The sequence below is a fragment of the Pezoporus flaviventris genome, unplaced genomic scaffold, assembly GCF_033815535.1.
Source record: "Pezoporus flaviventris isolate CSIRO_AGI_PZ_B2104156 unplaced genomic scaffold, CSIRO_AGI_Pfla_v1 ptg000013l, whole genome shotgun sequence".
Lineage (NCBI taxonomy): Eukaryota > Metazoa > Chordata > Aves > Psittaciformes > Psittacidae > Pezoporus > Pezoporus flaviventris.
Window position 1 is genome coordinate 16,846,815 of NW_026892561.1, and position 20,493 is coordinate 16,867,307.

At 49.0% G+C, this 20,493-nt stretch overlaps 2 protein-coding genes and 1 long non-coding RNA gene across 7 annotated transcripts in view; all 3 read right to left on the reverse strand.

The window, feature by feature from the left end:
* DNM3 (dynamin 3) overlaps positions 1–8,200 on the reverse strand; it is a 180,305-nt gene extending 172,105 nt beyond the window's left edge. For 3 of the 5 annotated variants that reach the window (XM_061451856.1, XM_061451854.1, XM_061451853.1), the window contains exon 1: positions 7,984–8,200. In XM_061451856.1, the coding sequence (XP_061307840.1) occupies positions 7,984–8,129 (146 nt within the window). In that variant the 5' untranslated portion in view covers positions 8,130–8,200. The remainder of the gene's footprint in view (positions 1–7,983) is intronic. The other 2 variants (XM_061451855.1, XM_061451851.1) reach the window with 1 other exon arrangement.
* A 1,935-nt stretch (positions 8,201–10,135) lies between these two features.
* LOC133268564 (uncharacterized) lies at positions 10,136–13,446 on the reverse strand. The gene is made up of 2 exons (XR_009743102.1): positions 13,382–13,446; positions 10,136–12,951 (listed from the first exon to the last, which is right to left on the reverse strand). It is a non-coding gene; the product is annotated as an uncharacterized LOC133268564 (long non-coding RNA).
* A 377-nt stretch (positions 13,447–13,823) lies between these two features.
* METTL13 (methyltransferase 13, eEF1A N-terminus and K55) lies at positions 13,824–20,196 on the reverse strand. Its single transcript, XM_061451857.1, has 8 exons — positions 20,042–20,196; positions 18,916–19,663; positions 17,982–18,181; positions 17,207–17,402; positions 16,828–16,971; positions 16,437–16,649; positions 15,938–16,069; positions 13,824–15,447 (listed from the first exon to the last, which is right to left on the reverse strand). The coding sequence occupies exons 1-8, from the start codon at positions 20,192–20,194 to the stop codon at positions 15,173–15,175; spliced, it is 2,061 nt and encodes a 686-aa protein (XP_061307841.1). The 5' UTR covers positions 20,195–20,196; the 3' UTR covers positions 13,824–15,172.
* Positions 20,197–20,493: the final 297 nt, after the last annotated feature.

The window sequence follows — 20,493 nt, forward strand, 5'->3', positions numbered from 1 at the left end:
TGCTGCATCATCCTAATTCCATTTGTGAAAATGCCCTTTTTCCTCTCTCTCTCTTAAGATTTCACGAAAGCTTCTGCTATTTCCTGTTCAACAGCGCTCTCCAACAATTCCAAACAGGGAAGGAGGGGGAGAAACCACAAAACACAAGAAAAAGCCACCCAACAATTCTCAGAATTTTTGTATTGAAAAGATGAAAGCAGACTTTGCAGACAACTGTATTCTCCCTAATCAGATATATTTGCTCTTAGGAAAGGACTCATTTGCATAGGATGTTGGTGCATGAAAGCCCATCCAGCCTCAGGATGAATACTAATGGAGCAAGATTTTGTACCTCAATACAAGAAATGAACAAAAATTCTTTACTCACTTTAAATTGTTGTCAATGTTCTAAATAGAGGTTGCTTTGGGTTTTTTCAATCACAGCTGCCAAATACTATTAAAAATGTTTGTTCAGAAAATATTTGAGTAAGAGGTTTTCCTTTATAATATAATCTGATACAAACAGGAAGGAAAAAGAAATAAAAATCTGATTGCAAGGATCAGAAAATGTGCCCCAAACACTGCAGGCGTCGGCTACATGAACTTAGCTACTATGTAGTTACTTGTATTTCAGCCAGTAATTCACCTCTGGATACTCTGTCATGACAAAACTATTACATATCGCACATTTCAGCGCAGTTGTCAAAAACCTAGAAAATATAAGCTCCTGCCCTTCTTCCCAAATCACACTGTTCTGAACTCAGATCTATCAATGCAGACTCTTTAAACAGCGATAATAGGATACAATCAGCTATGCCACATCCTAATCAAGTCCAAAAAGTTTTGCCTTTTCAGAAGCACTGTGAAAGTATCTTTATCTCTCATGTGGTGGACAAGGTATAAAACTGTATGGTTACCTTTCTTGGTACAATACAAGCCATTTCAGATTATTTTGTACAACTGAAATGTAACTGGATTCAATTATTCTACTCCCCTCAGAATGTATACACAATGGGAACTGTAGTTAAAGGCAGCCTGAATTTATAGACAGAAAGACAACTACACATGGAAGGGGGATGTTTCCAAAACAAGTTGTCCAAGTCTCTCAAATAACTTCACTTCTGTAGACATTTTATTCTTCTTTACCTGCCCATTTATCCTGCTTTGAGCCTCTAGTATGAGCAAACGAATACCCTGTCCATAACAACATAAAATCTGTTTAGCTAAATACTTAAATTTAATATCAGCCATGATCTCCCATCTCCCTGTTCACCAGAAACTGAATTATTACCATGAGAAACTTTTATACTAAAAGCCTGACCAAAAAAAAAAAGTTTTATGTTGCTAACATAGGAACACTAGCAAAGTCATAATGCTGGAGGTCTCAGCAGAGACTTGTAATTCTTTCCAGCCTATTTCCCAGATCTGACAGACATTGGGGATCTTCCGTCAACATTTGTTTAGAACCTGAACAAAATAACAGGTGAGCACACAAGTGCACAACACTGCCTCTAATGGATTATGCTAAAATTTCTTCAGCAGCTTCCAGCTTGGCTGCTGGATAGATCTGGAACACAGCCCGTTTTATCTGCTGCTGTGCAGCAGAGGCTAGAGATGTCTTACAGTTGTTGTCGTGCTTGCCACCCAGAGTCTTGCCTATTCTCTGCAGGTGAGTTACACAGATCATTTTAGAGCATCCTCTACAGCTAAGCATCTCTTAATATATGTGTACATTTTTTAGGCATCTGCACTGTACGTAGTAAACAGAATACCAAACACATAAGGGTAATCTAGCTTCGATCATACCATCTACGAGGGTGGAAGCTCAGCTGTATTACAGCAAATAGTAAGTCTCCTGCATACCTGAAGAATGATATCTTGGTGATTTTGCACAGGAACTAGGATGCAGAAATACCATGCTAGGTATTGAATTAAAAGCTTGACTTCTACATACAAATTATAAAAGCTGACATTATCGCTAGACACTTCAGTTGAAATCCTCTCTTATCTACAGCTATAGTATCATTTGCATCCCAGAGGCTATCACAGACAACAGTACTTGGCAGTACATCAAAGCCCAGCGTGCAGTTAAACGGGGTTTTGCTCCTCTCTAGTTCAATAATGCTGCCTTGTTCATCTCAGTGCAACTTGCTGAAGAAAAAGATGCAAGGTCACAGTTAAATAATACTGATTTCCTGTTCTCAGCATATTTACACTACTACAGCCTTTACACTGCAGGCACACAGCATTAAAAGGATTCCCAGTAACCCATTACACAGAAGCTCAGCAAGTAAGTTGAGTTTACATGCTTCTGGTTTACTAGAAAATGCACTTTTTTTTAAAAAAAAAAGAAAGGAAAAAAAAAAAGATAAAAATGGCTTCTGCCCCTCCATGCTTGCATCTAAGCAGACACTGTTTAAGAAGCCCATGAATACTTAAAAAATACCAATTCGCTCACTGATCAACTGACGGATAGCAAACCACAAACACGATCCCCTTCAATGAATAAGCTGTTAAAGGCACAACCTAAAACCAGCAAATTTTAAGATTATACGCTAACGTTTTCTTTTGAAATAGGAGCAACTTGAAAATAAAGGAATTAAAATGTAAAACCTACATACAGTTAACAGTAAAGACTCTAGGTATATAAATGTGGATACAAATGCAGGCAATGTTTAAATAACTGAGGTCACACAGCAACTCAGTACAGAGAAGAGAACAATGCTTATACTTCTATTTCTCTGCTGCAATCCATAGCAGCATCACTCCCTATGTTCACAGGTGAATGTCCAAACAATCATATTTATCTAAACTGGAAAGCCTTGTTTTCTATTTCATCTACAAAGAAAAATAATGTAAACTTGAAACATTTGCACAATGAATGTCCATCAAGAAACTGCAAGACAGCAAAGGTGCTTGTTATTTGTTGTTTCAATACTACAAAATCACAAGAGTGAGTTCCTTCCTAAAGGCAGCCAGTATCAGGATACATAACGTTATACAAGAGTTCAGAGTCAGACAATCTGATGTGTCTTTATATTAAGAATCAGGAAAAGTTGAGATAAAGTTAAGTGCATACATATGATCTGAATAAAAAAAAAATAAAAATAAAAAAAAAAAAAAACAAAGACAGACCTCTCACTAGGTGACTATTCACTTTTTAAAAGTCATCAGAGGTGTGCAGGCACCGTTAGTACCCTGATGGATTGAACTTCCAGTAATAACTGCCACTGAATTTGTATCACTGATTTCTCAGAAGGCACTCAAGACCAGACTGGGGTTTTTTGCAGGTTTCTTTTGGCAGGGTTTTGAGGTTTTTCTGAAGTCTAGGTCTCAAATACTAAACTTGTGTTCATTAAAGCAATAAAAATGTTTAGAAAAAATAACTTAAAATCCACAAAGGAGTTACATTTAAGGAAAAAACTAGGCCAGGATACAAAAAACTGTACCTCATCAAAATGGCCAGGTTTGTTCTGCAACTTCTAAATGTAAAAAGGTATTTGGGGAAGAAACCTTAATGAGCCACTGTCTCATGGAATACCCAGAAACAATTCTTGCTTTCAGTGCACCAGAGTACTTTGATAACTACACTAATACACTCAATACAGCTGTACAAAGGCTTAATTAGTCAGGAAAAGGAGCGGCTGATTCTCATTTCCAGAAGATCCTTAAGATTAGAAGTATAGATAGCACCACATTTTATTTTGTGTCTCTGACTACTTAGCTTTTTCATGCCTGTTTCACACAAGAGAATTCTCTGTAAAGAAGTTTTGCTGTCAGTAATTAGTAACTAAAAGAATAAAATATCCACAATTTTATCTCCCCCAGGAAGCATGCAATCTAAGTATGTGTCTACTTTTTTTGGAGAAATTCTCTGCCTCAGCAGCCAGATTTAAAGTCCTTTCTCTTCTCCTAATGATTCAACATAGTCTTTTCACAACTGCCATCTCGAGCAAAAAAAAAAAAAAAAAAAAAAATGCAAAAGAGCTGAGCACACAAAGAATCATAATTTGGGGGGAAAAAAAGTACATATGTCATAATAAATAGCTGTACAACATGCAGCAACCGTAAAATTATCAAAAGTGCCTCAGATCAAAAAACTGCAAAGCTGTATCACAAAACCAGACCTCAGGCTCTTAAACAAAAGTGCTTGTTTGATTGTGACTGACAGGCTCATAATCAAGAGTTCATGTCTCTTATAAAACAATTATTTGGCCACATGCAGTTTATATTATATTAAGCAGGGAAGGAAGTAAAGAGCATTGAAATCTAGTTATTAATTTCTCATTATTTGTAAGAACAAAATAGGGTTCTGATTCAAATCTAGAGAAAGAGGCCCTGACAAGGTAGCTTGCCATCTGTGCCTTTAGTTATCTTAAAAGCCCATTTGGATGTATGAAATAATAGGAAATGCTTTCTCTCCAAATACAGTTTCCAGGGGTTGCTTCCTGCCATTCCTTTTCTTTTAAGTAACCCTATTATCATCAAAAGCAAGATGTTTAATAAGTACAAACAACACCTAAGGTCATGGTCGTGTACTCATCTGTAGCAAAAAATGTAAGCCCAGGCAAAGTGCCCATCTCCCAGTGGCAATCTGTTGGATTAGATGTTTGACTCCCCTTTGCTCTTTTGAATCTCTCTCCCACCAGCTTCTAACAGAAGATTGCACTAGCTCCTTTGCTTCAAACACCGGCTCAGTATTTTAAGGCACATGTACTTCTATTACAAAGAGCAGCAAGCAAGAACATTTGCTCTCCAGACAATACCATTTCCTTAAATAAGTGCCATGAGCTCTAGTTAGGAACACATGAAGGTCTGACCCATAAATGGAAATTACTATTGTCCTCAGGTGCTCTCTGGAATCTCTGTTTCCACCTAAATATAACAAGAAACTTCAGAGGAAAACCTTCAAATACAGTCCTTGACTACCAAAAGAAAAGGTCTCCTTACATACAGAGGAGCAATAAGTGAAAAGCAAACTCTCCAAATGCCTGAGCAGATACTAATCCAAATAGTAACAATAACGGCTACATTGGGAAATTTGACACTGTCCCATTCCAGCCTTGTTCCAAGCCAATCTAGAATGACACAAACAGCTCTGGGTGCCACTATTGCCACAGCAGGCAAACACAGAGAATTCATCCTCATGCAACACCAGCGTCGATGTGTATCAAACATGCAATCTAATCCAAACATATCCACTGACTGTTGTTAGTAATTAAGGATGCCATATGCACCTAAACAAGGCTTAAGGCTTGGTGCTACCCTGGTGGCAGTCATGGATGTGTGTCATTCAGCAGCTTTAAAAACAACAGGACTTGGATCCCACTTCCAGAACCATCTGCCAGGCCAGATCCTTCACAACCTTTCTAATGCATTCACTAGATGGCGGGTAACACAATATATACTAACATGTTTCCCGAGCAGTTAGGCTCCATAAATAAGCTGCAACTCTGATACCACCTGCAAGCTAGAAAATACGTTTCCTGTGTCCAAGCAGAAAGAAGTCATGCTTGCACAACCAAAGTCCCCATGAAGGACTGAAACAGGCACAATGGTTTAGTAACTACAGGCAGCAGAGAATAACAATTGTACCCCAGAGCTAAGAAGAACCTTACTAACCCCACTAAAGCTCCACTAACAAATACTCAGGTTATCAGCCATCATCACCTTCATCATCACCTGCCCTCCACATGGAGGATAGCATGCCTTTCTCTTACCAATTATAACTGTTCCTGAAGACAGGAGATCCTGAATGTCTCTCTGTAAACTGGGAAAAAGTGGGAGAAGAAACCCTCCCCAAAAAACCCAAATCACAGAACTGAAATCCCAAAACAAAAAGCCATCTGAATTAACACTCAAACCAGTGCAATGGTAGGACTATTTTATTTTGATGTGAATTTCAAAGCTGTGTTACTATTAGCTAGTGTTCGCCCTGTGGTTAATGACATATCATGCAATGTACCACTACCAAATAGAAATGAGCATAACATCTCTATAACGCATGCTACCTCTATAAGCAATATTAAGAGAGATGAAAATGCAATAAACTTTGTGTTTGCAGAGAACAGCTTCATTATCCCATGAAAACAGGAACATCCTACTGCTTACTAAAAAGAGCCACAGACAATTTTGTCTGCTGCTCTGACAAGCAAAATGATCTTCAGACCTCATGGATATTTATTAATCTGGCTCTAAGGCTTCTCACAGCTTAGCAAGTACACATCTGCTGACCACACATACTCAGCCTGGAGAAAAGGCATAAGTAAAACATAGTTGCTGAAATCTCATTAAATGGGTTTGAAGTCATGCATTCTAATGTCACATTTGCAATAAGCTCCAAGCTTGAAAGTAGGGAGGTACTACAGATCTGTAGTACCTGTATCTCAAGAAGTTACTGCATGAAACAATAAGGTAAACTCTGAGATGGGGTTGAAAGAATCCAAATTCCAGATCCTGTGTGACAAGAGACACCCTGGTGCTTCACAGTAGTCTGTAAGCTCTTCTCTGAAAAGACTCTTGGAGTGTCCCCAGGCTGCGTGGGTGAAAAAAGTCACTGCCCTTTGCTTTCCTTCATAATTCTTCCTAGAAATGTCCACATCTCACTCATGCAGCTGGTTCGAGCTTCTTGTCCAAATGGTCTGGATTGGTATAAACTGTTCATTTTCACCTTTCAACCAAGCTAGGCATATTCAGACAGCAGAGACAGGAGTGATCCTCTCCACCTGCAGATCAGATGGAGCAGATCCCTCTCGCAGGGGAGCAATAACAAGCATCTGGGAGCACTACAGAACAGCTGGATCTAGAGAAAAACATCAACCCACAGCACCTGCTGTTGGATGTCACTCCAGACAAGGGTTTGTCACAGGGACCAAAATACCCTCATTGACAAGAAAGATGAAGATGCCTTTCCTCCTCAGCACACATGGTTTGCACAGCTTCTTGGACACATATATTAAAAAGCCAAAAGGCTGCAGTAATACTTCTAAAACACCTGTTTAAAAAAACCCAAACCTGTAATAATTCAATGGCCAACAGTGATTTCTGAGAATCTCACTTGTGATTTCTAAACTTCAGAGACTGGCAGTACTGACAATATCAGCCTTTAAGTAGAAAGAAGCATAGGAACTGACATTAAACACAGTAAGAGTAAATTCTGAAGTGGAGATGAAGAACAACTGCATAGTATTATTATACTGTATATCAAGAGCTGTTATGGTCTGACACATGGCTAGGTTGTGGGGAGACACAGCATTTAACATTACCTTCAGTGAAGATCTCCGTGCACAGAAGTTCCCCAGTCACTGACATATGGCAGCACTTTTTGATCCTATATGCAGACTAACGACTTCAGCTACGCTCTGAAAACACCACCTTCCTCTGGGAGCCTGCACACTCTTTGCTGCAAACGCAGCAGGAACTTTACGAAGCAGCACGTGAAATTCATGTTTACGTCAGGAGATCTTCAGAGACCGCTGAAGGGACCACCTGAATCACCAGGCTTCCCCTTGTTTCTTTCAGCGGTCATTAGAAGAGATGCCAACACCCATACGCGCGTTAGGACGGCACGAACTGTAAGCAGCGCTATGAAAACCATTAGCCGACTTGACCCAGAACACCCACCGGAATTAGGATTTAGGGCTTTAAACACCTTTTCTTTCCCCCCTAGACAGCGGTTAAGCCCCGCACTGGGCACACGGACGCGCTCACACAGGAGGTGCGCCGGCTTCCCCGCGCCGCGCCAGGACCCGCCTCACCCCCACCGCCCGCGGCACCGGAGGGGCCGTACCGAACACTCCTGTCCGGCACGGAGCCAGGGCCCCCCCGCCTCTTCCATCCCCGTTCGCACCCAGGCTCCAGCGGCCGCCACGGGCTCGCGGCTCTGCGACCGCTGGAAGGAGCGGGTCGGGGAAGGACGGACACGACAACCGTTAGGAACGGCGCGCGCGGCCGGCCGGGGGGAGAGGGCACCGCTGAGGGGGAAACTCGCGCCCGCCGCCTCACCTGGAGACGCAGTTCTCCAGCACGGAGCTCTTGCCGGCGCTCTGCCCGCCCACCACCGCGATCTGCGGTAGGTCCAGCAGGCAACTCTGGCCCAGCGCCGCGAAGGCGTCCTGCAGCCGGTTGACAAGCGGGATAAGCCCCTCCATCCCGCCGCGCCGCCTCTCTGCCGCTGACAGGTAACAGGCGGCTCACTGCGCATGCGTGCCATCCGCTAGGCGGGAGGCGGGGCCTCCGCGGGGGGGCCACGCCCCAGCCCAGAGCTGGTCGGTGCGGCTGCGAGCCGGACCCACTGTGGTGGGGTCCCGTTTGCCCTTCCTGCTGCCCCGCAGTGCCAGAGCCTCCTCCCGCCGGTCACCGGCAGAGGCCAGCAACATCCAGGGAGCATTCCCGGGGTCCCCCCGGCAGCCTGGAGCCGCCGGTCATCCGCTGTCCGCCCGAGAGTCTGGGTGCACTCCTCCCCGCACGTGGACAGGCTGGCCTCGGTGCTGGGACCCTTGGGGGCAAGGCCCACTGTCCACCCAGGTCCACGTACCGACCACAGACCGCCACACTGCTCCTCTCCCCCAAAGCCTCGACCCTAGCCAGTCACCCTATAGCAGGCACAGGGCCATGCCCCGCTGTAGCATCCGCTGGCACCCCGTGGAGGTTTGCTTGTGCTCCTCCTGTACGAGTTTGGCATTAAACTAGAAACAGGGCCAAACCAGGAGCTCACAGAGGAGCTGGGTCCCACCTGCCAGCATGGGACCTGGCAGACAGTTGGCTTCAGCACTTCCCAATCTACTGAGCAGGATATTTTGGAGCAGTCCCAATGGTTGAATTCTTCTCAGCTCTCGCCCACAATGGGAACGGAAGCAGGGGAACCATGACCCATCCCCACAGCACATGAGGGACCCTGGCAAGCAGCACCAATGTTCATCCATGGGCAGGAGCGTGGCCAGGGTCAGACACGTGCTAATCAGAACCATGCCATGGCAGGCCTGAGAAGCCAGGTCCAGCAGGGCTGGTAGCAGGTGGATGGATCAGGAACAGGCTGGAAAGCGATAACAGGATCTGAGCCACATCACTGCAGTGGGTTCAATTAACAGTGCGTACTGAGGCTGGGCTAAAAGCACAGGCGAACAACAGAGACTAGATTTGCCTGTGATTACTGGCAGCAGTCACAACACAAAAATATCCAAAACAGAGGCTTTAGAGTCCTGCAGTGATAAAAGTTACCCTCTGTATTAAACCAGACACCAGCCTTGCTCAGCATGTAAAGCAAAACAAAAGGGAACTGCGAACATCCCACAGACTAACATATACTGATGATCTGGAGGATTATCAAAACTTCTTGGCCAGAGCTCCCAATAAGGGTAAAAAACTACTCTTCACAACTGAATGACTTCTAACCCTGGAAACAAATGAACAGTTTAATTTAGCTCTGGATGAAAAGTTTCTAATCAGCATAATGCAGAGAGCTTCACAGAGTGGCAGTCACTTTGCCACTGAGGTTAGATCGACTCCCCAGCACCACAGCCTCTGGGAAAATCCTCCCGATGATCTCTATCTAGAGAAGGCCTGGGGCTTACTGACATTATTATGCCAATTAGCCGCATGGTTATTTTTTCCACACTCCTAAGCGAGCAGGCTATGCCAGGAGGCACTACACTAGCTGCCTGGCCTTCCTCCAGTTCATGGGTTTCTACAGAGGCTGGAAGCTGGGAAGAACAGTATTATGCTCTGGCCAAATCCACCCTCTGTGACCAGTGGAGCACTCTGTGCTGCCCCAGTGAGATAATTAAGATCAGTAGCAGAGCAGCCAACAATAGCATTGCTTCTTCACAAGAGACAAATGAAGATTAAAAAAGGTGCAATGCCTCTGGAGCAACGCTATGTACACCTGCAAATTGATAACCCCAGGAACTGTCCTGTCCATTAGGTCTTTAAATTACATCTTTCTTTGCCTCAGTAATTAAGAAAAAAAATATTTAAAACATCTATAAATATCTGTGATTAGGAAAAGTTAGTTACTCCCCCAAGTCTGGGAAGTTTCCAAACTAAACATTTTTGTCTGTAGAAGCTGAGTTAAAGCTGCTTAGAGACCACACTTGCCCTACAACTCCATCACTTACAAAATCCACACCCCAGAAAAAAAGCCACAATCAGCCAAATATAGAAAAAGCACAAACATTTTCATTATGCATGCCCACATTATCAAGAGGGTGCTCATTTTTCCAACAATTTCAAGACAGCAATGAAGAAAAGAGGAAGGGCACCTGAGCGAACCCTCAGGTCTCTGATTTTTCTGTCTTCTCCAGACAGCTTGTCCCAAACCCCCATGCAGAGCCCAGCCTGGCTTTCTGAATTTGCTGATTCAGAGTGAATAAATTAAAAGGGATTGTACTAGCAAGAGACCATTGCAAAGCTTCTTGCAATAACCTGAATAACCCTGGAAAAAAAGACCCAAACCAGCATCAGAGGGCCATGCAAATAAACTCTTTTCCTGTGGAGCACCAGGTACAATTCCCAGGAACACAGAGCTGAATTGCTCACTGGTTAGCACCTAAACATGCTCTGTTGTTAACCTGCGCTCAGTTTTGCCCCATGGTTTTTATCATTTCCTTTGGCCACATGCCAGGCTTGGCAAGGAGAAACGACCTTCCGCAGCCACATTTCCCCAGCATGGAGGGAAGGGTGCCCTGCTCCCCAGGGGGGCAGGCCAGCCCCACGAGTACCGCTGCCTCTATCAGTGTAGTCTGTTCGCTTCCATATGTCACCAGCTCTTGCACAGCTTGCCAAGGATCCCTATCTTGCTAAAGCCTCCAGTGCAATTCAGATCAAGCCTACAGACAGCAAGTTTGTCCTTCCCTGATTTCAAAAAAAATATATATGGCAAAAATAGTCTGGCTTCAGGGTGCAGCTGTAGCATCTGAGCCACAAACTTATATCCACAGACACTTGCTCCTAAACAGGCAGTGTGATGTTAAAACTGAGGACATTTGGATCAGATCCCCAGGCTGCTTTATAAACACACACCAGTGCAATTCATTTCATGAAAAATAGGTTATATATAAACTACCAGAGTGGAGCTTTGCAGACACCTGCAGTGAAGAGCCAGGCATGCTCCCCTGCCACAAGAGCAGGCAGGACCCCAGGGGAAGCAGAGCACCAATGAGGCTGCATCCTCTCTCCAGGAAGTATTTAGAAGAGGCAGGCTCCTTCATGAATAATCTCTCCAGGGACTTTCCTCACCTCATTCTTGCTGCAAATACAGACCCAGAGTCTTGCAGAGCTGTTCAGGCAGCTGATGGGCACAAAGCATGAGGAGATGTGGGCAAGGAGCCCCATGCACAGGGGAGCAACCAGGGTCTCAGCAGCACTTGGCTCTGTAGTGCTGGCATGAAGGTCCCAGTCTGCATTATGCCTGTATACTTGGAGGAGAGGTCAGACCTTGAAGCTGCAAAAGACACAAAGCCAGAAAAAGAAAGCCAGAGTGCTTTCCCCCTGTAAAGAGGAGGCTTTCTGCCTCTCCCTTGCAGCCTGTGGCAATTCTGACACTCAGATCACAGAACTGTGGCACCCCCCATTCCTATCCTATCTGGCATGGTGGCCTCTCCCCTATCCTGTGACCTCCAGCTGCATCTTTTAATTGGATGCATCTAGTTGCAGGGCAGAAAACAGCCACCGTGCTGCAATGCAGCCTGCAGAGGTGTTTCCTGCAGCCCTGGGTACCCCAGGAGAGAGCTGTACTCCCTTGCTGCAGCCTGGCAGCATGCCTGCTTCCTTGGTCACAAAGACAGGCAAGCCAAGTACTTTGCCAAGGGAACATTTCATGCACAAAATATTTCCCAGGCACTTCCAGCCTCTGGGATGCGGCTGTTGCAGCCCTTGCTGTGCTGTGATCCTGCCATGACCAGGCAGCAGCAGCATCCTGGCCAGGCTCACCCCACAAAAACTCTTCCCAGCCAGAGGGGATGAGCCTCTGTGCTCAGTCCCTGCACCTTTTATAACTGCAGAATCTCTCCCAACTGCTTGAAATATTTTTAGCCAGTGCCAATATGTCCCCATCCACATCCACCATCTTCCTGAGAGCCCAGCCACTTCCAGTCCTTCTGAAGAGCTGGGATCTGGGCTGTGACACCTGAGGAGTTACACCATATGGACTATATGCGTAGCACACCGCTACTGCCTGCCTCATAGTCTACCTTGCCAGCTGCCTGGCCACAGAGTCACCCTGGACTAAAGAGCCTTCATGGCTGGGCACAACCAGCTGTATCCTTGCACCCAAGATGACAAAACCCAGGGCTGACCCGTTAACTTCCAGTGCCTTGCCCACTGGAGCAGCAGCAGGACACAGATGCAATGCTTCAAGAGGGATTCAGGCTGGACCAGACAAAAGCACCCCTAGCTGGCTGCAGCCTCAAGCCTTAGCCATGTGATGAGGTATGTGACCATCTCTTTTTGTGCTGGGAAGTCCAGGAAGGAAAAAAGTCTACATCTCAAAGCCAGCGGAGTTGCTAAGTGACAGTAGAGCTTGTTTCTATCCCACCACTTACAGCATGCCTCCGCTGCAAAGGAAGGAAGTGAGGAGTGAGGGATGTAAACATGAGTATACTGCCAAAACACTCAACAGAGACACAGTTGCCAAACATATACACTAGCTGCATGTTTTGGCTGCCAAGAGAGAAATATTTACTATACATCAGTTATTCCAGCCTTGGACCATTCTACCTGCAGAGAAGGATTTCAGATATTTGCACCACTCATGAATTTCTAATTTTCCAGCTGAAATGTATTTCCAGACCAAACTCGTAGGGCTGTCAGTAGCTGCAAGGACAGCTGCAGTGAACTGAGATTTCATCCTTTCGTTGTTTCAAATAGATGGCTTTTGTTTTCTCACCAGGATGTGGCCTTATGCAGCAATTAGGAAGCACAACAGAAAGGCAGGACGGGACAAGGGAGGAATGAACGCAGCCTTTGTGTGAGTTCCTGGGGAGAAAAGGAGATGGTTTCTGTAAAGTAAAGGACACATACACAAACCTATGTTATTAGAATTATGTTGAGAATTGAAAACTAAGTTAAAAATAGACTAAATGCAACACTGCTGATCCAGCTGAGAAATTTTAGTGGGCCATTGCTAAGCTGGATTGATAATAGGTATCTTTCAGAAAAGTGCTTATTGCACATGAGCTTTAGGAAGTAACTGCTTGGGGGCAAGTACACTTCCACCCAGCTCAAGCTCCAGCTTTGTCTCTCCCACTGACAAGCACCCACATGCTGCTCTGAACATACTACAGCAAGAGGAGTGACTGGGCGGTGAAGCAACATATAGAGGGCACGTGCCCATTCTGCCATCCTTTATCTGAGGCAGGGAGCAGGCCACCCCTGCTCTCCAGAGCCTGGGAACCATCAAAAGTACTTAAAAAAGCATCTGCTCCCAGCAGGCCAGCCCAGGGAGAAGTAGGACACCGATTTGTCCCTCTGAGTGAAGGCAGGTAACATTGGAGAAATCATCTGAACAGAGAAGTTTCCAAAGTAGAACCTGGTGGAAAAACAAAATGCAGCCACCACAGTTGCTATCAGAGGGATGTGCTCATTATCAGTGTGGCTGACATAGTGCCTCCTGGGCACAACCAACCCCACCTCCTGCATTTTCATGGTGGCCTTAATCCCCACCAGTTCAGGGGGCGAGAGCCCTTGGGAGTGCCTTGGGAAACTGCAAACCCTTGGTTCTCATGCACCCTCTCATTTGGTTTTCCAAACCCAGGATTTCCCCACAGGTGGAAGAGAGCTGGTTCCTGACGAGGAGGTAGAAGCTGATGAGTGTGCAGCTCAAACATCCCAGGGGGACATGATGCAGGACCTGCAAAGCTGGTGAGATGGTTCTGGCAGTGATGCTGAGATGAGGCTGCTGTTGCCTTTGTGGCAACAGCTAGGTCAGATCCCTCTCTGAGCTGCTTCTGGTATGTTGTTACCACCGTGGGATGTGGAAAGGTGGCTGGAAAGGGTTTGCTTTGGGAAGCAGCTATCTGAAAGATGCTCTTGCGCAGGATGCCAGAGGCAGAAGAAAATATGGGGTGAGGGTACTGGGTCAGTGTCAAAGCTGCATGGTGCCTGAGAAGGTTGTTACCTTGATGTCTACAAGCCAGCCACTTTGGTTAACATATCTGACTCATGTTGGTACCTGCTGTTGTAAGGAAGAAAGAAGAGCCCCCCTCCCAAATAGCTTCTGATGAATGTGGGAGCACCAGCGGGTCAGCTGCTCTGTAACCAGCCAGGATGCATGGGTCAGCTGTTAAGCTAAAACTTCACAGTGAAAGACCAGGCTTTGAAACTCTGGGGAAGAATAAAATAAGCCACCTGGGCAGAAATGGGATGCTGGACCAGGACAGGGGAAAGCAATGCACATCCTTCTCATCCTGTGAGAAAGCTGACCTGTGCCAGCTGGGCAAGCAGTTTGGTGTGCCCAGGGGAAAAAACACAGGGCTGGGTCCCTGCTGGCCCAGGGGCATGAAAAAGGGTTGGAAACATAAGGGGTTACAGTTAACAGTAGCAATGGCTGAAGAGATGCAGAAAAGGGGCAGGTACATAGCAGGGTACAGTTTGGGGAAAAGTGGTGAATGGGCAGTGCAGTACAGTGGGCAGCTGGCTGCCCCCAGAATGTGCCCTTGAGCAGTGGAGGTGACTGTACCTTTTCAGGGGTGGTGAACACTCCAGAAATAAGCCTAGCAAAGCACTGAGGGCCTTGAAGCAGCCCTGAGCACTTTTATTTTCACCACTCCCAGTGCACCCACACACATTAACAATCAGGCTTAGGGCAGGGCTGAGGGCTCTGAACAAACACTAGTGACCAGGGATGCTGAGGGTGAGGCAAGGCAGCATCGGAGGGAAGGAGCTGTGCTGGAGGGGAAGGGAACAGTCAGAGGGACATTTTCCCCCACAATGGAAAAACAATAGGGATAGACCCAAACCCACAGTCCTGCAGCACCTTCTTCTCACCACCCCAACACTGCCCCTTGGGCTGCACAGCCTTCCAGGGTCCTGGATCCCTTCCCAGGGAGTGCCTCCCTATGCCAGTCACATCCTTCAGATACACCTAGGCCAGCAGCAGCCCACTGGGGGCAGCAGTCCCAGCCATGGGCACCCCTCTGCTACGGGGCCACAGCACCCAAGTGAGGACTCTCCCGTTCAAGTGGCATCACAGCCCCTCTCAGAGGATCTTGACAGCCTGCAGCATGTCTGCCAGCACGTATGAGTTGTCCCAGGGGCGCCCAGGCTGCCGCAGAGACCCCTCCAGCAGCCGGGCACGTGCCCCCAGCTCTGGGGGGTCCCACTGGCTCTCAGGGCTGAGCTGGCAGAACAGGATCTCATTGACCTCCCCTTCAATGCGCCGCACGTAGAGCAGCGGGAAGACCTCCCTGAGGGTGGCCAGGACTGACTCCTTCAGCTGGGCGTCGCGGCACACCAAGTTGAGCACGAAGACTCCTGCAGCAGGGTGAGAGGATTGGAGTTCAGACCAGCCTGTGTACCCTGCCCTGTTCCCCACCTCCCTGTGGGAATGCAGCTGAATTGGTGCCAGTCTGCTGCAGACATCCCCACCATGGCAGCACAAGGAGTACTGCCATTCCCACAGTGCCCTTGGCTCAGCTCCATGTCCTTGCCGCCACACTGGTTGTGGGTGGCCACAGGATCCGTTCCCAGATACCGCCTGCACCATCTGCCTTCCCCCAACCTTTCCTGGCCCCACAGGATGTCTCAGCCTGCCTGACCCAGCAGCACCACCCTGGTCCCTGCTGTCACAACACCCACTGAAACACCCAGATCCATGAGCTGCCAGCAGTGGGGGATGCCACATAGCAATCCTGGATGCAGCCACTATTCTCCAGGATGAGAAATGGTGGCAGTCCCATTACTCAAACTCCACACAGGACAGGGCAGCCTGGCTGCAGAGATATGGCCAGATCTCCCCTTTTACCTTCTGGCTTGAGGATGGCTTTAACCTTCTGCAGAAAGTGCTTTTCCACAAAGGCTGGGGGCGGGCAGCTCATCCCCACTGTGAGGTCTTTGCTGTCCACATCAAACATGATGGCATCGTACTGGGCTGAGGCTGCAGGAAGGAGTGCAGAGACTTGTTAGCCCATGGGACAGAGATAAGCCATGCACATTGGGAAGGCAATGAATGTGGTGGTCAAGACACTCCTTCTGCCATGTTATGGCAACTTCTCTCCCTTGGAGTTTCCAAATGAAACGAAAGGCAGCAGCCCTCAACACTGGGGGAGGCAGCAAATATAAGTCCCCTGCACATGTTGGCAACGACAGGCCTGCGAACTGCAGAGACCTGGCAAGGCTGGAGCTCATGACACATGGCAGGAGATAGGCAGGGATGGGGAAGCAGAGGGTGAAAATAGCTCCAGTCCCCAGCAGGTCACCCAAAAGGCTTGATGGGGTGCGTGGGATGCTCCATGATACGGTACCTTCAGCTGCCAGCTTGGTCACATAGTCCAGGCCATCAGAGACGTGCACCCGCATCCGGTCATCCTGGGAAAAGCCGAACCAACGTGTGGCCACCTCCAGCATGGAGGGGTCAATCTCCACCACGGCCACACAGGCCTGCGAGAAGTAGTCATGGATGAAGAGGGGCAGGCTGCCCCCTCCAAGCCCCACCACCAGCACTGCCAGCAGGGCTCCTGCCAATGGAGAGTGTACAGTGAGCCACCAGGATGGCAATGTTCCCACAGCTCCTCCCACACACCCACCTCCAACCACTGGGAAGGGTGCATGGGTCACTTTGGCCAGGAAAGCCTTTCCCCAAGCATCTGAGGCATGAGGACATATGGGTGCCTGCCCCTGGCATGGCCTTGTCACCTGAAAGGGGGTCAGGGCCCCCCAGCAAGCAGAGCCCTGCAACCATGGCCTTGTGGTGCTCGCAGCACAGGTAGCTCTTGTCAATGGCTCCAGGTGGCTCAGCAAGGCTGGGCTTCTTCTTGTCCTTCCTCCGTTTCTTCTGGCCTGAATGACAGGAGGCATCAGCTTGTAAGGCATGGTGGAAGACAGGGGTAGCAACCCCCAACCCCTGTCCCACCCACAAGGCATACAGCAGAGTGTAGAAGAGCTCCCCAGGCTGCTTCAGGACATGGCAGACAAGTCTCAGAAGGACTTTTATCCTCCTCCTGTATCAATCTCACTCTCTGCCACCCCAAAAAGTGACCCTTGGCCCCTACCCCTTCCTACTTGCCCCATATACCTGGGAGAGGGGTGCGGGCCAGGAGCCGAGCCTCAGACTGGACCACGTTCCTATTGCTGAGGAAGATGAGGCGACGGAAGTAGCAAGTGCCATCCCCCTTCACATCCTCCACAACATACTCCCCACTCAGGGGGCTGGTGTCACAGTGCCGCAATGTCCGCACCCCAATGTCCCCTCCCACAGACAAAAAGGGCACCTGCAGGAAGAACAAGGGACTAGTGTGAGGAAGGAAGGGCTACAGGAACAGACCCTGGCATTGCTGCTAAATAGCAGGGACAAAGCAGGCACAGTGTAGCAGAAGTAGGAATTACTGTAGGCAGCCATAGGGAAGCTGGGGACACCAGCTGTCCTCCTGTACACACGCACTGGGGTACAGGGAGCAAACACCCCAAGACTTCTTACAAGAGCTCAGGTTTGAGGAGTTGGGGCAGGAAGAAGGAGACAGAAGGGACAGAAGTTAAAGCCAGGATTAAGAAGGCACCAGGTGTTTCAGGATGCCTGGTTTCCTTGGGATGCTGTTTTTTTTTGAGAGCAAGGAGTTCACACTGAATCCTTCTGTGCAGGCACCTCAAACCCTGCCTACAAGCAAAGGCAGCCAGCTGGAGGGAAAACTGAGAAGAGCTGCACCTGGGCAGTCTCCTCCCGACAAAGGCAGCCAGCTAATGCACTGCAGCTTGGCCTCCCTTGGAAAAAGAGGGATTTGCTGCTGGCAAAAAGCCAACCTGTCTCCAGTTTTGGGGAAGCCAAGTGAGGGGGGCCAGGCAGTGAGTCTCACCTGCTGCCGGGCAGGGAGGCCCGGAGGGGCCAGTTCCATCACTTTTCCTGATAGCTCCGACTGGATGCTGGCCATGCCCTCGTAGTGCTGTTCCCTGTGCAGGGCCACTGTGACCAGGCGTCCAAAGCCCGCGCTGGTGGCCAGCTGCCTCCGCCCTTCCTCTGTCCCAAAGAGCCACTCCGTTTCTCTGCCCTGTGGGACTGCAGAAGGGGCTGCCATCAGCCTGTGCCAGTCCCATAGTGAACACCCCAGCTTCTGAGAGAGGAGCCACAGCGAATGGCAACACATCATGAAGATGTAATGCTGGATGCCTAGAGCTGTGCTCGGCAACCATTAAGAGAGCAGGGACCTCCCCCATTTTGGGCAGGTTCACACAGGAGGCTGGAAAAGCTATGTCTCATAGGAAGGGGGTGTCCAGCAGCCTCACAACCTGTCTCCAGGCTGTGCCAACCCCAGCTTTGCAGGTGCATCAGGAGGAGAGTGCTGATGGCAGAACCTGACGTGCCTCCAGGAGATACAAGCACAAAAGCAAAGCACAGGCCCAAGCAGCCTGGCCCTGGCACATCAGAATGCCCACACAGAGCAGAGGCTTTTTTGTCTGCATCTGCTGTGGTGTGGATTTATGCAGTGATGTGCTATGGTGACGGTCACCAGGATCAAGGCAGAAATCACCACCTTGGAGGCAGGGCAGGCAGCATCCCTCTACTGCCAGATGGGCACCTACTCAGTCAGCAAGCTCTGTGCCAGATCTCTGCCTGCACTACCAGGCAAACACATGTCCCACCATGAAGCCAAGACTAAATATCAACCAAACCCTGAATAGCCATGTTATTTCCTTCTCCAGCCCCAATTTCAGCAGGGCCAGTATCACTGGCCATTTTGCAACTCCTGGTCAGAGCACTGTCTCATTGCAGACAGGACAAGCTGTACTTACTGATGAAGATGGCGAAGGAATTGTCCTGGGAAGGTTTCACTGAGGAGCTGTCAACCACATGCAGCGTGTAGCGAGGCCTCCCGCTCTCTCTGTCACACAGATCCACGGAAACCTGCTCCTCACAAGGTGTTTTGCTCAGCTGGCTGCAGAGCAGGGCATAATGCTGCCTGTCCTTCACTGCTGCCACCAGCCGCTCCACACTCTCCAGCCGCATGGGCTTGTCCTGCTCCTCAGAGCAGATCTCCAGGATCTGTGGTGCCGAGCCAGTGATCTTCCTGAACTTCGTCATGACGTAGATGAAGACTGGTAGGACAAACTGCTGCTTGTCCCCACTGTCAGCCACCTGATGGACACGCACAACCCAGCCTTCCTGGGAGAAGTATTCGACTGCTTTCTTCAGCACATGGGCTTGAGCCAAGGAAACACAGAGGTAGCGCCCTCCTACCTGCAAGACCCGGTTGATCTCACCAAACATCTTATCCACCTTAGCTAGAGTGGCCTCCTCTTCATCAGTGAGGATAGTATCCAGTGTGCCTTTGTCCAGGACCACATGAAAGTGAGCATCAGGAAAGTTCATCTGAAGCACATCCATCAGCAGATAGCTCATCTTCGGCCTCTTGCTCCTGCTCCGCTCTTGCATTTGATGGATTACCGCATTATTGATGTCGATGTTCACAATGTCCTCGCACATCCCCACATCATACATCTGCTCACTCAGTTCCGAGTTCCCACAGCCCACTACCAGAACCTGGGGAGCAGCACAAGAGCAGCGCGATGGTGAAAACACCCTGGAAATGTGCCCCAAAGCATTTTACAAGCAAATATCAGCCACGGCCACGAACCGTCTGTAAGAACCACACTTGCAAACCCGTTCTCGGGGGCCCTAAGATAACGTTTCCAACCCTAACAATTCTGTGATTTCCACATAGAAAAGTCACACAGGCACAGAAGCGACGGACCCGCTGCATCTCGGCTGGGGACGATTTGGGTGGTTTAACCCCCTGAGCTCCCCACGCCGGGAAGTTTAAGCCGGGTCACGGCGGCGCAGAAGTCGCCGCGCAGGAGGGGTCCGGCCGGGGGAAGGCTCAGCCCGGGGACACCGCGCTAGGTACCGGACAGGGCTCACCTTATCGCGTGGCCGGACATACTTGCGCAGGACGGGGCAGAGCTCGGGGAAAGCCCCGTACCACTCGAAGGAGCGCTGCCCGCGCTGCCGGAAGAACCGATCCCAGTACCGGGCAGAGCCGAACTCCCTGGGGCTGCGGGGCAGCAGCTCCATGCCCGGCCAGCTCCGCACCCGCTCCCGGTGCACGTGTCCCCCCGCGCGTGACGCCATCAGAGTGCGCAGCGCGCTCATTGGACACAGCGGACGATTGGCTGCGTGTCCCGTGCCGCCCCCCCCCCGCCGAGACCAGCCGGGCCTCATCTCCCCTCATCGCAGCGCGGGCAGCCCCGACTCGTACCTCCGCGGCACCGCGGCCTCCCCTGTGCCACCCAGCAGGAAGGGCGGCAGGGAATGCCCGGGCAGGAGCGGGGCGCCCCCAGGCACAGCGGCCCCCGCGCCACAAGCGTGCAGCC

Coding starts and splice junctions, on each gene's coding strand:
- METTL13 (XM_061451857.1), bottom strand. CDS start 20,194: ATGGAGCTGCTGCCCCGCAGCCCCAGGGAGTTCGGCTCTGCCCGGTAC. Junction 18,182..18,915: donor TTCCTTCGCCATCTTCATCA/GTAAGTACAGCT, acceptor CCCCTTCTGCAG/TCCCACAGGGCAGAGAAACG. Junction 17,403..17,981: donor GCCTCCCTGCCCGGCAGCAG/GTGAGACTCACT, acceptor TTCTTCCTGCAG/GTGCCCTTTTTGTCTGTGGG.